Source organism: Candoia aspera, chromosome 3, assembly GCF_035149785.1.
Source record: "Candoia aspera isolate rCanAsp1 chromosome 3, rCanAsp1.hap2, whole genome shotgun sequence".
NCBI classification, from domain to species: domain Eukaryota; kingdom Metazoa; phylum Chordata; class Lepidosauria; order Squamata; family Boidae; genus Candoia; species Candoia aspera.
In genome coordinates, this window is record NC_086155.1 from 18,532,603 (window position 1) to 18,549,679 (window position 17,077).

At 39.8% G+C, this 17,077-nt stretch overlaps 1 protein-coding gene across 1 annotated transcript in view; it reads right to left on the minus strand.

Moving 5' to 3' along the window:
• The window catches only part of BCAS4 (breast carcinoma amplified sequence 4), a 45,766-nt gene extending 36,810 nt beyond the window's left edge, over nucleotides 1–8,956 (minus strand). The window contains exon 1 of the mRNA XM_063297053.1: nucleotides 8,596–8,956. Within this exon, the coding sequence (XP_063153123.1) occupies nucleotides 8,596–8,838 (243 nt within the window). The 5' untranslated portion in view covers nucleotides 8,839–8,956. The remainder of the gene's footprint in view (nucleotides 1–8,595) is intronic.
• Between the last annotated feature and the right edge of the window lie 8,121 nt (nucleotides 8,957–17,077).

A 17,077-nucleotide genomic window follows, 5' to 3' on the forward strand; every position in this document is an offset into this window, starting at 1 on the left:
AATAAACTCTTAAGAGAATTTAAATTATAAGAGCCTAGTGAAGCATGGAGACAAATCCATAACATAGCTCAATATTTATTAGTCAAGAATTGACTTTTGATACTTCTGTACTGGTTCAAAACTCAAACAAGGGCATACATAAAGACACAAGCAGAGTTTTTTCAATAATTCTGGGAGCTGAAGTCCACACATCTTAATGTTGCCAAGTTTGAAAAACACTGGTATAGTCTATACTATTCTCTTCCATTGCTAGTCTATACTGTAACCCTAGGATTTTCCAGGTACTCTTTCATCCAAGTACTAACCAGGACCGATGATGCTTAGGTTTGAGATCAGCTGAGTGTTATTGCAACACCGTATAACATAGGAAATCATCAACTCAAGCACTCCAAGTTCTGCTATACAGATTAAATAAAATGGTTTGAAAACCTTGCATGTAGGAACCAGAATAGAAGACCTTTAAAAGAAGTAACTGAAAATAAACATCTGTAAGTTCACTCTAGTATTGGAGGAAAAAAATCCTTAATCAGTCCTCCAACACATACCCACACCTAAATTGGGAATGCAACATGAGAAATAAATATAATGAAACAAAGAATATACAGCGAAGTCTGAAATGAATTCAAAATGTGAAAAAACAAAATATTATTCCACCATAATTTCTAGCACTGACAACTAGAGAATGCCATGTTTTTTTCAGAAACAAGACAATCCTTGTTATTTAGTTAGGAATTTTATCCTGGAAGGCTTCCAAAGTTTAATGGTACCTAGATGGCTGCTGTTTCCTCTTTTATACGTTTTATATATTTGGGGGGGGGATGTTTTACTCTGTATTACTGGGGGCATTATGTTTTATTTCTCTGGTTACTTTTTATTGTTTTGTTTTTCTACACTATCTAGTTATATGGGCAGCATGTACCTTATTAATACACAAACACCAAATGAAAAACGTAAATAAAAAATAAAGTTATACAAATAGGCCCTTATTCTCAACAAGCAGTGTTTAGGTGCTGTACCTCTGCTATACAACTGCTAGTGGCACTCAATGAACATTAAAAAGAAATACACATTAGCATGGTTGTCAGGCTGATTTGGGAAGATGAGTGTTCACCAAGAGTCTTCTGAATGGCACCAGGTTGGAGAAAACTGATTGGAAGATGACTTCTTCAGGGCAGACCCTTAAATTCTGAAGGCTTTCCTGAAATCAGGCCGAAGCAGACATAAAGTAATGTTTCCAGGCAGCACAACATGGTGCTATATTATCTGGCAATGCCATTCTGATAGATAAGACGCCTCTAGAATGTTTTCTCAAAAGGTCTGTTCAGAAATGTCATGAATTCAGTGTTCCTAAGTCAGATTTCATTTTTTACTCCATTGGATTTCAACGATCACTTTCTTCTCTTAAAATAAAAATAATCATTGCCATGCAACTATGAGGAACTGATTACACCAAACAAGAAGAAATTAAAGGCAGAAAATATATGGAGAAAGCTTCTAATATACGTCCAGGAAAAAACACTGAAAAGTTCAGTTGCTGATTATCAAACACAAATGATCTGAATTATGAGATTTGTGTCAATTGCAAATGATGTTCCCTATGGAATTTGTACCATTCCCACAGTGACCTCAAAACCTGCATATTACCTGCCCTCCTTGTCCCCAGTGCACACCCATGCAAGGCAATGGGCTAGAAACCAGGAGACTGTGAGTTCTAGCGCCGCCTGAGGCATGAAAGCCGGCTGGGTGACCTTGGGCCAGTCCCTCTCTCTCAGCCCAGCTCACCTCACAGGGTTGTTGTGGGGAAAATAGGAGGAGGAAGGAGTATTTGGTACGTTCATCGCCTTGAGTTATTTATAAAAATAATAAAGTTGGGATAGAAAATTAATTAATTAATTCAGATTAAAGAGTTACTGAGGCAGGCACACATTTATTCAGATTACAGTTTTATTTTAAATCAACTACACTGATAAAAAAGGCTTGGAGAAAAAAGCACACTTTTTTTCAAGGAGGAGTTTAAAACATCTTAATATTCTTAATTAAGAACTCTATAGAGTTCTATATACCCTAATGAGATTGCTATCCTCACTAACTCAGATACTACTCACCCACATCCATACAGGACCAACTAAGCAGATCAGTTAAAATCCAGTAAAAATCCAGTCTACTTTGCTATTCACATTAGTACGGCAGAACTCCACTCTAAAAATCCACAAAAAATTTCACAGCTACTTACATTCATAATATTTCCTAACAATATTCTTTCTCTGACTTAAACAGTAGTTAATTTTTTGGACAATTTACATATTTTAATAATCTATATATTTTTTTGTTCTTTAACAAACAACTCTCCAATACAGGCTTCTTCAATACATATTTCTTCAGTGTAATTTTTGACTGCCTACCATTATTTGTTTATTACTTTCAGTAATATAATGTACCTTCTTTTCATATACAGGTTTTCTGTCTATTTTTGCTGAAAAGAAAACATTACCTAGATGCCGTTATGAAGTCTGGTTAGAAGCAGAACACCCAAATTCCACACTCAGTGGAACCCACAGCAAAATTACTTTGCATCCCTATTTGAAAGAATCATGTTGGATTCCCCTATCATCAATTATATAAATAGGAAATAAAACTCTTGTGCCTCAAGCTTTATACATTCACTTTTCTTTCACCTGGTTAAGCAGTACTGGACCTAGTTAGCCCCTGATTGGAAACTACCAGGAACTCTCAAGACTAGATTGGGAAATGAAATAATCTTGAAGAAATGACAAATGTCCAGAAAACATGTCCACATCCATTTAGTCACTTCAAAGGAAGCTTTACTTTTTACTTTCTGTTGCTGTCCAAAAGTTGTCGAAGTTGAGAAACACTGCTTTAAACAATATATAAGGGTTAAGAAAATTGCAATTTAATCTGAATTAATATTATATACATTTGATTTTGATTTATGTGCCATCAAGTTGGTGTCAACTCTTAGCGACCACATAGATTTTATCCATAATGAACTGTCCCTAATTTGGTCTATCAGGTTTTCTAACAGTGCACCTATCACCACTGTAACTGAGTTCATCTACCTTGCTGCTGGTTGTACTCTTCTTCTCTTTTCTTCCAATTATGTAAATTATATAGTATTATACACACACAATATTAATATAATATAATATAATATAATATAATATAATATAATATAATATAATATAATATAATATAATAACATACCCACAGACTTCAAGAAACTTATGAAACCCGTGTTTACAAGAACGGCAAATTATAGCATATTACAAAACTATTATTTTACAAAATTTAAAACTGGAGTATTTGCTTATATTTGTTGTGAAGATACACACAAACGCACACACACACACTTATTCACCAAATTTCTCTCAATAACCAAATCTCAGCATTGTGCTTCTGATTCATGCAAATCTTAATCTATTCAACCCTCCTGATGAGAAATCTCCAAAAGTTGCATTCATTTTGGTGTCTGTCCCTTTGCAATGTTTACAAAATATTTCTTTATTTACTCAGCATTGAACTTAGTACAGCCAGCCAGTTTGGTGTACTGGTTAAGGTACCAGGCTAGAAACTGGGAGACCATGAGTTCTCGTCCCACCTTAGGCACAAAACCATCTGGGTGACCTTGGGCCAGTCACATTCTCTCAGCCCTAGGAAGGAGGCAATGGCAATCCACTTCTGAAAATATGGCCTAGAAAACTGCTTGGACTTGTCCACGCAGTCGCCAGGAGAACACCAACTCTAAGACACCAAAACAAAAAAAAGAAATGTGCTATGTTCAAAAGAGATCACTTCCAATATACAGCACTGCAGCCTTACACACTGAAAATCCTTAACTAGGCTGAAATACATGAAGAAATTCTTATTTGTGTGTGTGAGGGAAGAAATACGATAATGTGCCTGCTCCTTATTGTAGGTTTTGTTGTTTATTCATTTAGTCACTTCCGACTCTTTGTGACTTCATGGACCAGCCCACGTCAGAGCTTCCTGTCGGTCGTCGACACCTCCAGCTCCCCCAGGGACAAGTCCATCACCTCTAGAATATCATCCATCCATCTTGCCTTTGGTCGGCCCCTCTTACTTTTGCCTTCCACTCTCCCTAGCATCAGCATCTTCTCCAGGGTGTCCTGTCTTCTCATTAAGTGGCCAAAGTATTTCAGTTTTGCCTTTAATATCATTCCCTCAAGTGAGCAGTCTGGCTTTATTTCCTGGAGGATGGACTGGTTTGATCTTCTTGCAGTCCAAGGCACTCTCAGAATTTTCCTCCAACACCACAGCTCAAAAGCATCGATCTTCCTTCTCTCAGCCTTCCTTATGGTCCAGCTCTCGCAGTCATATGTTACTACGGGGAACACCATTGCTTTAACTATGCGGGCCTTTGTTGTCAGTGTGATGTCTCTGCTTTTAACTATTTTATCAAGATTTGTCATTGCTCTTCTCCCAAGGATTAAGCGTCTTCTGATTTCCTGACTGCAGTCAGCATCTGCAGTAATCTTTGCACCTAGGAATACAAAGTCTTTCACTGCTTCTACATTTTCTCCCTCTATTTGCCAGTTATCAATCAAGCTGGTTGCCATATTCTTGGTTTTTTGGAGGTTTAGCTCCAAGCCAGCTTTTGCAATTTCTTCTTTCACCTTCATCATAAGGCTCCTCAGTTCCTCTTCACTTTCAGCAGCCATCAAAGTGGTATCATCTGCATATCTGAGATTGTTAATGTTTCTTCCAGAGATTTTAACTCCAGCCTTGGATTCCTCAAGCCCAGCTTGTCGCATGATGTGTTCTGCATACAAGTTGAATAGGTAGGGTGAGAGTATACAGCCCTGCCGTACTCCTTTCCCAATCTTAAACCAGTCCGTTGTTCCGTGGTCTGTTCTTACTGTTGCTACTTGGTCGTTATACAGATTCTTCAGGAGGCATACAAGATGACTTGGTGTCCCCATACCACTAAGAACTTGCCACAATTTGTTATGGTCCACACAGTCAAAGGCTTTAGAATAGTCAATAAAACAGAAATAGATGTTTTTCTGAAACTCCCTGGCTTTTTCCATTATCCAGCGGATATTGGCAATTTGGTCTCTAGTTCCTCTGCCTTTTCTAAACCCAGCTTGTACATCTGGCAATTCTCGCTCCATGAACTGCTGAAGTCTACCTTGAAGGATCTTGAGCATTACCTTACTGGCATGTGAGATGAGTGCCACTGTTGGATAGTTTGAACATTCTTTAGTGTTCCCCTTTTTTGGTATGGGGATATAACTTGATTTTTTCCAGTCTGATGGCCATTCTTGTGTTTTCCAAATTTGCTGGCATGTAGCATGCATTACCTTGACAGCATCATCTTGCAAGATTTTGAACAGTTCAGCTGGGATGCCATCATCTCCTGCTGCCTTGTTATTAGCAATGCTTCTTAAGGCCCACTCAACCTCACTCTTCAGGATGTCTGGCTCTAGCTCACTGACCACACCGTCAAAGCTATCCCCAATATTGTTATCCTTCCTATACAGATCTTCTGTATATTCTTGCCACCTTTTCTTGATCTCTTCTTCTTCTGTTAGGTCCTTGCCATCTTTGTTTTTGATCATACCCATTTTTGCCTGGAATTTACCTCCGATGTTTCTAATTTTCTGGAAGAGGTCTCTTGTCCTTCCTATTCTATTGTCTTCTTCCACTTCCGTGCATTGCTTGTTTAAAAATAATTCCTTATCTCTTCTGGCTAACCTCTGGAATTTTGCATTTAATTGGGCATATCTCCCCCTATCACTGTTGCCTTTTGCTTTCCTTCTTTCTTGGGCTACTTCTAGTTTCTCAGCAGACAGCCATTTTGCCTTCTTGGTTTTCTCTTTCTTTGGGATGTATTTTGTTGCCGCCTCCTGAACAATGCTGCGAACTTCTGTCCAGAGTTATTCCGGGACCCTATCTACTAAGTCCAGTCCCTTAAATCGATTCTTCACCTCCACTGCATATTCCTTAGGAATATTAGTGAGCTCATATCTAGCTGATCTGTGGGTCTTCCCTAATCTCTTTAGTCTGATCCTAAATTGTGCAAGAAGAAGTTCGTGAACGGAACTACAGTCAGCTCCAGGTCTTGTTTTTACCGACTGTATAAATGTCCGCCACCTTTGGCTGCAAAGGATGTAGTCAATCTGATTTCGGTGTTGTCCATTTGGTGAAGTCCATGTATAAAGCCGTCTCTTAGGTTGTTGGAAGAGAGTGTTTGTTATGCAGAGTGAATTGTCTTGGCAAAATTCTATCAGCCTATGTCCTGCTTCGTTTTGTTCTCCCAGGCCATACTTACCTGTAATTCCAGGTGTCATTTGACTGCCCACCTTAGCATTCCAGTCTCCTATGATGAAAATAACATCTCTTTTAGGTGTGTTGTCCAGTAGGTGCTGCAGATCCTCATAGAACTGCTCTACTTCAGCTTCTTCAGCATTTGTGGTTGGGGCGTATATTTCGATCACTGTGATGTTAGATGGCTTGCCCTGAATTCGAATTGAGATCATTCTATCGTTTTTTGGATTGTATCCAAGCACTGCTTTAGCCACTTTACTATTAATTATGAAGGCTACTCCATTTCTTCTGTGGTCCTCTTGTCCACAGTAGTAGATCTGGTGGTCATTTGATGTAAAGTGGCCCATTCCAGTCCATTTCAGTTCACCGACGCCCAAAATGTCTATCTTTAATCTTGACATCTCACCAATAACCACATCCAATTTGCCCTGGCTCATAGATCTTACATTCCAGGTTCCAATGGTGTGTTGATCCTTAGAACATCGGATTCGCCGTTCACCACCAGCACCGTCGGCTGCTAGCCGTCCTTTCGGCTTTGAGCTAGCTGTGTCATCACATCTGGGGCTAGTTGAGCTCATCCTCTGTTCCTCCCCAGTAGCATTTTGACCATCTTCCAACCTGGGGGTCTCATCTTCCGATGGTATACCGACATATCTCTGCTTGTACTGATCCATTTAGTTTTCATGGCAAGAATACTGGGGTGGGTTGCCATTACCTTCCCCAGGGATCGCATTTAGTGTGACCTCTCTGTCATGACCTTCCCGTCTTGGGTGGCCCTTCACGGTTTAGCTCATGGCATCATTGAGGTGCTCAAGCTCCAGCACCACGACAAGGTAACGATCCTTTGCTGAAGTATTGTGGGTAGTGTGTTTTTAAATTCACTCATTTACTTCTATGGCACTCTTCCAAATAAATTTTAAAAAATTTATAGAACTGAATGCTAATAATGCAAAATTTGCAATTCAAATATCCACAAATTCAGCCAACTACAAATACTTTTGGATACTGATACTACAATATTCACCGTTCAAATATTCAGAAATTCAGCCAACTAAAAATAAATTTAGCACAACAACCTGAACAGCCTTTTAACAAAAACCAGCTTGGAAAAAAGGTTTTAATGCCTTATCTAAAATTTTGCAGAATATGATCTCTATCAGGAAGATGCAACATGTAAAAGTGGCCTGTTCCTTGTGCCAGCTGTTGCTAACGATGGTCAAATGAGCCCACATGGATGCAAATGATGCTGGGTACCAAATCATTTAACTCTTTAGATACTCATATCAATATTTTAAACTGAGTTTAAACATTAAGTGCAATGTAGATTTAATATAATCTGACACCCTTGCAACCTCCAGGGATTGGGCCAATTCCATCTCAAAATTACATTTCCTGATGAAATGTTCATAGGCCAAGTCGTGCTATAACGCCTTCTCAATATTGATGGTAGTTTTGCCCATATCTCCGCTCAGTGACTTTCTGTTTTATTTAAATATTAAACAGCAGTGGATACAGAAGAGAAACTTGGGATACTCTACACAGAATCTCCTGCATAACTGACCTCTAAAGACTAAACAGCTTAAGAAAAAAGACCATTCCAGCTAAATGATTCCCAAGGATATTGTGGATGGGAGCTTCAAACACCAGTGAAAATTCCAGGAGGACCAACAGGTAATATTCTCCTCCCACACCTAATCCCTATTTTTTAAAAGAATTATTTTTATTGGCTCTTTTAAATTGTTATACAGGGATGTTATAACTGCACTGTGGAATACCCACTTCAAGAGGTAAGGTGATCCCTAACAAAATTAATAAAGGAAAAGCAGAAGGCGCAACCACAATGAGGCAAACCAGAGTGGCAGGGTCCTAAAGATGTGCTATATATAATGGGACTTTTTTTTTCCGACTGCGGAGGAGCCTTCCACATCCCTAAGCCAACGGGGAGGGAGGGAGGAAGGCTGGCTCCCAGTTTCCTATCCTAGCATTGGGCTGTGTCCATACGACGCGCTAACTCATGGTTTCCCAATGAATTGAGTGTCCCGCATTTGCACAACTCACGGAACCACGAATTAGGCACGCGGGCTAAGTTTGGACAACACGCTTAGCTAGGCTAATCTGGGATTCGGTGGGTCGCGCGCGGGGACACAGCCGCCCATAGGCTCCTTCCCTTGACAAGCACCTCCCCGGTGCACAGGGCACCCACAAACCCCCAGGATGCCTCCCCGATCTAGGGGACCCCCTTGCAGTGCTTCGCTCCACCGGGCGACCCCCAGCAGCCCCACCCCGTACCTCCTCCCCGGCCTCTGGAGGCAGGCGGCAGGAGAGCGGCCAAGCCCCCCCGGCTTCCGTCTCCTCCGCTCCGGCCGCCGCCGCCGCCGCCTTCCTCCGGGGCTCCCCGTTCTCAGCGTCCTCTCCGAGCTGCTCCGCCGCCCAGCCGCCCGCGGCGAGGAAGGCGGAGGGGGCTGCGGGGGCGGGCGGCGAGGGGCGCCCGCGGGAGGCAGCAGCTCCCCCTTCGGCGGCCGCCTGGCTCATGGCAGCCGCGCGCCTTCTCCCGGCCCGGAGGCCCTGGCAGAGCCGGCAGCCACCCGCCGCCAGTCCCGCTCCCGCAGCTTGGCAGTCGCGACGGCCGGCTTCGGAGCGGCTCCTCCCGGCGCCTGGCTTTCCGCGACGAAGTCGGGGCGCCTCCTAGCGAGCAGGGCTGAGAAATGCGCCGTCGGAAGCTGCGGGTTTTAGTCGCAGATGTTGCGTATGGAAACTCAGGAGGAGGTCCGCTTGACCCCCGGGAGCTTTGCTTTCCTCCCCCGCTGAAAACCCGTTTTTTCACCCAAGCCGCCTTTGTGTGAATAATCGTGTCAGATTTCTTTTTTTCCAAATCTTCTTTCTCCTATTTCTGAATGTTTTACGTTCATAGTTTTGACCAGCCTTTCTCACCCTTTTGACTCTGGAGGAACCCTTGAAATATTTTCCAGGCCTGGGGGAACCCCTGCCCGTTCAGGTTCAAATATAAGCCGGAAGTTACAAAATTACTATACATTTGTTTCATGGGTAGGCCTGTACATATGCATTAACAGTGTTCTTAAACTAAAAATAAAGAGCGAAACTTACCTCTTTAATGCGGAGTTGCCCGAATTTGGAATAATTTTAAAAATAAATCATGATCTCCCAGGGAACCCCTAGGGAGCTCTCGCAGAACCCTAGGGCGCCATGGAACCCTAGTTGAGGAACCCTGGTTTTGACTATCATCTTAAAATTTGAACTGCTTTGGGATATTTTATGGGAAATACTATACAAAAGTTTTAAAGAAATAAATGTTGGATAGGTTGGAGACGTTGCAATTGAATCCAAGGCATCCTCTATAGGATCAGAATAGCAGTACTTTTACACACAGCTAAGTGCAGAACAGACACAGAATAAAACAACAGATCATGTCAAATTTAGTTTGGTCCTGGCCTTCTCTGCTATATATCTATACATACATACATACATACATACATACGTGTGTGTGTGTGTGTATAAATCTGCTTTATAAGTAATCAGAAAAGTTGGCAAGCAAACACAGATGGCGTCACCTCCTAATTTGGGGTAATTTCATCTCTCCTCTCATTCTTATTCCTCAGTTGTCAAGGGTATTTTTTAAATTGCTACATGCAGAAGTACAACAGATGCACTTTCCCCCTGTTCTCCTTCATGGAATGGTGGGACAGCTGCAAATGCTGCATATTGTGTTAAGTGTTAAAGGCGTCAATCTTGTAATGCTGATTCAGAAACAAGCAGAGGCTACAGGGTTGTAGTATAGGTGTTATTCTTGTGTTTTGAGAGATGAGATTTCTGCCATAAGCATTTGCCATAACAGGAATCAATTCACCAAACTTGAAAATGTCATTTTCTATAGATAGTAGAAACTATAACCTGAAAGAGCATGAAGATTTTTGCAAAAGAGATTTTACAAATACAGGTCTTGTAATATTGCAAGAGTTATTTCTGTCTCAGTGCAATATTCCACATACATATATATACTCATCATGTTATTCCCTTTTGGGGAAACCATTATATAAAGAAGAGAAAAGAGTGAGGAGTAGGTAGCAAAGGAACTGTAAATATATGAGATAACAGAAAAGAAAAAGGCAATCTAACTAAATCTAGTTTGCACCAAGACGATTCACTATATTATTCCATTCCTTTGTAAAGTTGCAAACTAAATCTGCCTCAACATCATCCATAGAACATGACCTACAACTGCTTTTCTTCTTTAAACTTCTCATGTCTATCCCTCTCTCTTTGAGGACCTCATTGACTCCACACAGTTTCAGACCTTTCCTCTTCCTTTCAACCTACTCAAATTTCTTCATATATTTGTTTTGCAATTCAAGCTTTCATTCTCTGTGTATGACCAAACTATAAGGATTCAGTAAAAAGGTTGGCCTTCGCCTCCATAACTTTTAGTTTAAATAGGGTTATTTAAATAAATGAAACAGGAAAGTAATTCTTGAAATGATCTCTTTTGCTGCTTGCATTTACTTCTCCACATCATCGCCATCAATCACTGCCTGGACAAGCTTCTTAAAGCTGTTGTGAAAAACCTCATACTTTGCCTCTTCAACCAGATCCTGATAGTCCTTTCCACTTCTTCATTTGAATCAAATACCCACAAAGGTTGTCCTTCAGTTTTGGGAAAAGATGGAAGTTGCATGGCACCAAACTCTAGACTGTTTAGTGGGTTGGGTAAGATGGTGAGATCCAACTTCTCAGTTGTTTCTTGGATGGCCCATGAAGTATAAGTCCATGTGTTTCACGTTGCAGCAAAATCTCCTTCTCATGCTTTCAAATTCTGCTTAACCATTGTTTCAAAGTTTTGAGTGTTACAATGTAGCATTGAATTGATAGTGACAGGTTCAAACAAATCCAGGTGAATAACACTTCTGGTGTCCCTAAAAACTGTAACCATGAATTTATCTGCTGAAGCACTGGTTCTGAATACTTTTTTTCCACAGGTGAAGCTTTGTGATGATACTCATAGTACTGACACTTCAGTTCTTGATCATAATGATGAGCCCATGTTTTGTCAGCTGTCATAATGCAGTGAAGAAATTCGTCACCTTCATCCTCATAGAATGCAACAATTGCTGGCAAATTTCAACTCTTGAAACCTTCATCTCTGTCCTCAGCATGCAAGGAATCCATTTTGCACAAAACTTCCACTATTGAAGAATATCAATTATATGACCCAAGCATTCCTTTGAAATGTCAAGCTTGACAGTAATTTCTGTCTGAGTGATCTGCTGTTATTGTTAATCAATTCATCAGCTTTTCTCATGGGAAACTTCTTAGTTGTTGTCATAGGCTGTGCACTTCGTTCTTGATCAGAGAAATCAGTTCTTCCTGGTTCACCATCTTTACATTTGTTGGCCTAGTATGCACAGTACTCATGTCATCATCATAAACATGCATTTGGTGGTGAATTTCAATTGGAGGCACTCCTTCCACACTCAAAAATGCAGCTGCAGTCTGTTGCTTAAAACGCACTGATGAGTACTCATGTAGGCTTCCATTTCACAAACAAGAGCAATACACCCTTTTCTCACAGCAACTTCCTGCCAACTAGAGTGAAAGAACAGAGGCTAAAGAACATGTCAGGGCTTCTAGCACATCAGTGTTGCCCTCTCTTGGCTACTTATAACATTGGAAGTATTGCTTTTTATTCAACCCTCATACCTCAACATACTTCTTTTGTACTGGTCACTCACCTTTATTCAACCCACATTCATTCAGCATCCATTCATTCCTGACTTCATTGCTTCTTGTTTTACCACATACAGATGAAACAGAGCTATGAATGGTGATGTGATTAGACATGAATGAATTGATGTGATTCAGGGTAGGAAGTGATTTGCCATTTGAAATACTGAAGTCTTGATTTATTCTCTAGTACATTTGCTTATAGAGAAACATGCTCATTTGCAATGCCAACATTCTTTAAGTGGTGGCTGAAGCAAAACAATGAGAGTTACATGATTATTTGTCCTCAACAGGTTATTGGACATACTATTTCCTATCTCTCTATGGCTACACGTCTCTAATTTATTTAAGCAATTACTCTTTCCATCACTAGATGGCAACATTGCCACCATTTTTTATGACAACAAAAATTATCAGTTCTACTACCAGATGATTTATCTACAGTAGTGCTGTTTAATACTTTACAAACAGTTAAGTGCAGTATTATCAAATTCTCACTACGGGTAGTGACAATTTAAATGCAATGTTTTTTCTTCAGTAAAGAGACAGGAAGGAGAGGAGAGGAGAGGAGAGGAGAGGAGAGGAAAGACAGGAATTGTTTCCCAATCACTTCTTCCATTTTCACTGAAGGAATACAGAGTTAGCTGTTAGTTGTTGGCCATTCACAATTGTCTGCTTGTACATGGCAGCTTGGGCTTAAAAATATAAAATTTATTTGGAATTGCTCTATAGTTTAGTTTTCTGGCAACATGGAAACCACCTAAGTTGTAGTGTAACACTCTTTGCCAGCCCCTGATTCAGGTGGGTTTGGGTCAGGGTCAGGGTTAGGGTTCAGGCGGGTTGGCTAGAAAGACTTTTTCATGTAGGGAATGTAATTGCTGTCTAGATTTCCAGCATCAGTTTGAGAATGTCACCTCTCTTCCTGCCAGCTGAGGGAGGATGGGGAACACCTAAGGGACAATTCTTTCTGAAAGGATTACATTTTCAAACCATTTCCTGCTGCATTAGAAGTAGTAGTTTTCTGAAAGGTAACCCTGTTATTCTTTTACAGCCAAACATTTATGCTTATAGAATAAACTTAATGCCTGTGTCACAACCATTACTTGGCTATGGTCCTTAGGTACCACTGAGTTTTGTCTACTTCCTAAGGACTGTATGTCCACCATCTCAACCAGACCTTGATGTTATTTCATAATAGCCTCCCATCCAAGTATCAACCAGGTTTATACCTGCTTAGCTTCTGAGCCCAAACAATATTTCCTGTCATCATCGTCATTCTCTTTCCCATTATCCTCCCCACACAAATACCTTGGAATGATTCTAGGTTTAAGGAATGGTGGTGTAAGAAGACAGCCAGGCTACTAAAATGGAGTCCATTTAGAAAATTTAGGGAGGAATTGTTGTTACTGTCACTTCTAATGGTTCTTAGGATCCATTTTCAATAATCACTTACAAATAGATATCTTTCTTTCCTCTACTGTCAGGCACAGGGTGTGTTTTGCTAAATGACCATGTCTCAGATCTGTCCCAGAGAATAAAATGAAGGTAAGCACCCCTTTCAAAGCCTTTAAAGTCACCACCAGCTGTACAGGACAGCAGAATAACATTCTATTCTTCTCTTTTTTGTCCCTAGATATCTTTTTGCCTTAACTGAATACAAAAAAGAAAAAAAGAAAAAGAATACACAAAATTATAAAGAAAAGGGGGGAAAAGCTAAAAAAAAAGAAGCAAAAAATACAGGGCACATATTTACAGACACAGATACATGCATAAAGGTTGTACAATAAACATTTCAATGAATGGAAGTCATAATTAATGATGATCATAATGTATATTGATAAGTTATTGGTTTGAAAATTGCTGGTAACATCAATTCTACAGTCTACTGCATAGTTGAGGCCATATGTTTATCTTTCCAATAAGTCTTTTAGCTGTAAGCAGGGTACCAAAAATCCACTTTCTTTGTCCAAAGATGAACTTCCATATTACAAGAATAAACTGCAAAAGAATATGAACAGCTGATAATTCTGAATCTCAAAACTGAGTTGATGAATACAATTGTTGGACACTGTAGAAACATTACGTCAAGGGAAACCTTTACTTTTACCTAAGGAAGGAATACAAATTTGGTTTATTTGATCAAGGTTAAAATAAGGTATGTTGTTATTTCTGGTAACCCTTAATGGACTTTCTCCTGACATCAGGACTGAAAAGATGGTGCTTTAGGGATTTGTCTATAGATAAGAGATGGAATGTAGGATGAAGAAATCATTGGTTGTAAACTGAGAGGGGGTGAAGAGTTACAAAAATTGTTTTCACTTGTGATGAAGGTTGGAAGTCACTTCTTTATATATTTCTTTTCTCTCTCTTTACTACATTCTTATTTTTCTTTTCTTTTTTTTCTTCTCCTTTGCGCCTTTTCTTTTTTTTAGTATTAGATTTTACTATTGTAACTAAAATCCTTAATAAAAAATGTGTGTGTACACATATACATATATATAATGATGTAATCTAAGATCTATTGAAGTTTATCTTCTAAACATATTAAAGTATTAATTAAACAAAACATGCAAAAAAGAAGGAAAAGGAAAAGAATGCACATACATACTATACATACATAAATGATGGTGATAAAAGAGAAAAGTTTATTTTAAAAAAATGCAAAACAAGCAAATGAAATGGTAGGGAAAAAAACATTATTAAAAAGGGGCATTCTGGTAGTTCTCCTGTCTTCCCCCCCTTGCCCCCATGAAGCAATTCTTGTTATGTCTTTAGTAAGTTTCTTGAATCATGCATCATGTCGGCATATGTGATCAGCTCTTTCTTACTATAACGGTCCTTGGAAAAAATCCTATTATTCTGAAGGAAAATTTGTACCTTAATTCAGTAATACAGCACGTACTGGAAGTCTGAAGCTTGTTTAGGATTGGAAAGTGACTTCTGCTTGCCTTTTTATTCTGTTCTCTTGTGATCACTGCTCCTATTTCACATAGTGGAATTTTCAGTTTGACAGTGTCCTCCTCCTCTCGCTCATCCACACCTTGTACCCTCCCTCTTCAATGTCCAAAGAATTTCAGTGTAAATACAAAGATCAAGGGGGTTCAGATTGCAGAAGAACAGCCTGGATCCAAAAAGACAGTTCAAGAATCAAGGCATGGTGCGGCGCAGGTAAAAAGCCAACCCGTAAGAAATAAGCAGTGAGTGCAAGGTACACACCCATGGTTACACAAGAGATACCTGCAAGTATTTGTTCAACAGAACCTGTTCTAGACTTTAGTCACAAGAACACGTAAACACAATGTTTCTATATGGCTATAGGCATCCAAGGTAACAGTGTTGGCATAGCTCTTGTTATACAACTGTTGTGACCCAGTTTTACTAGACGGTCTGGAGTAGCGTTTTCTCCGTCATGCCTCAGCCCGGTGCCTTTAAGTCAGAGCCCTTGGAAGCCTTGTCATTCAAAGACCAAGTGCACACAGCAACCCACAAAAGGTTTTAAGTTATCTGAGTGATAGGCCCAGGGGGATACCCCTCCCCCACCAGAACTAGGGAAAAAAAGTCTACATTTGAATTTATTTTTGAATGAAAGTACAATTGAATTTAATTTTAAATGTTTTGTGCTTGGTTCTCCATCATCTGAAATGTATTGCCCCTCACAGCTCTAATCTTCTCTGTTGCAGTACCTAATATACCAGAAAGAATCCTGGAAGAGGATTTCTCTTGTAGTTTCCTTTGGCCAGGCTTTTCAAAAGGTGCTCAATACTGCCACAACCTACACTGACACTGGGCAGGCTCCCAGCGTTCATCTGTATTTTGTTTTAAGCAAAAGATATTTATCATTTAAAAAAAAGATAATGGGATGTCGGCATGCTGAAAAACGAAATGCCTTATTTTTGTTTACTATGTCTCTGGACTCCACAAGAACCCCGTAGTCAGTCAGTAGATATTTTGGCGGTGGTCACGGTCAGCAAGTGGCCTACCCCTTCCCTTACGGTGTCAGAGACCACGACCTGCACTTAACACAGTGTCGAGACAGCAAACATCCAGCAGTAGCAGGAAAAACAAAAATCACTAACAAAGCTTCCAGAAGTTCATCCAACTGAAGAAGCTTAAAGGCGTCTTGTCCCAAAAGTCCATTTGATCTCAGCTTTCTCTAATCTCACACTTTCGTATTCCTAGTTTTAGAATAGAACTTCAGCTACCTTTTAATTAATGATTTCATCAGTTTTCACCCACATTCAAGATTAAATGGAATTTAAATGCAAAATTCTGTGGACTAATTGGATTTGTGGATCACAGCCATGGACTTACCATACAAACATTTCTCATTTATAACAGTGGCATGTGTGCATCTGCACACAGACCCAATCCTGTAGTACTTTTGTGAACTGATAATGGAGCCTAAAAGAATTAAACTTCACAATTTTTCTAAGCCTAGTCTGAGACTTAAGTAAGAACTTTCTAATTATAAATACATTATAAAGTTTCATAAAGACTATACTGTTTATGCAAAATCGGGACCTAAACTCTATCTTCAGTGCCACCATCCAGCGCTTCTATCTTCCATCTCTTCCTCTACACCAGTTGAAACTAACTAGTTTTTAACGCTTCAGATTTTAATCATGTTCGAAACAAATGTCAATCATTTAAATAATCGAAGCGTTAAGCTGAGATACTTGGTAGTAAAGCTATACGGTGCTTTGGAACATTCAGTCTCCAGATGATGCTTTGGAACATGCAGAAACAACCATGTAGGACTAGCAACCCTTTAAAGCAGCTACAATTTTTCCCGGGATTGTGCTGGAGAATGAATCTGAAGTGCTGCAGCGGACCTACTAAATATGGCAGAACAGCGGACTGTACGCTGAAGAGCAACGGGATATTTTATCACCTTAGGGATGCCATGGTTAAGTTGACATTTAGCATTTCCACCCAAACTGGAATATTCGGTTTAGTTTAAAAAGGGAACTTGATGGCTTAAAAACTATTTATGGATATTTAAAAAAAATATTAAAGATCATGGAGTGAATACTAA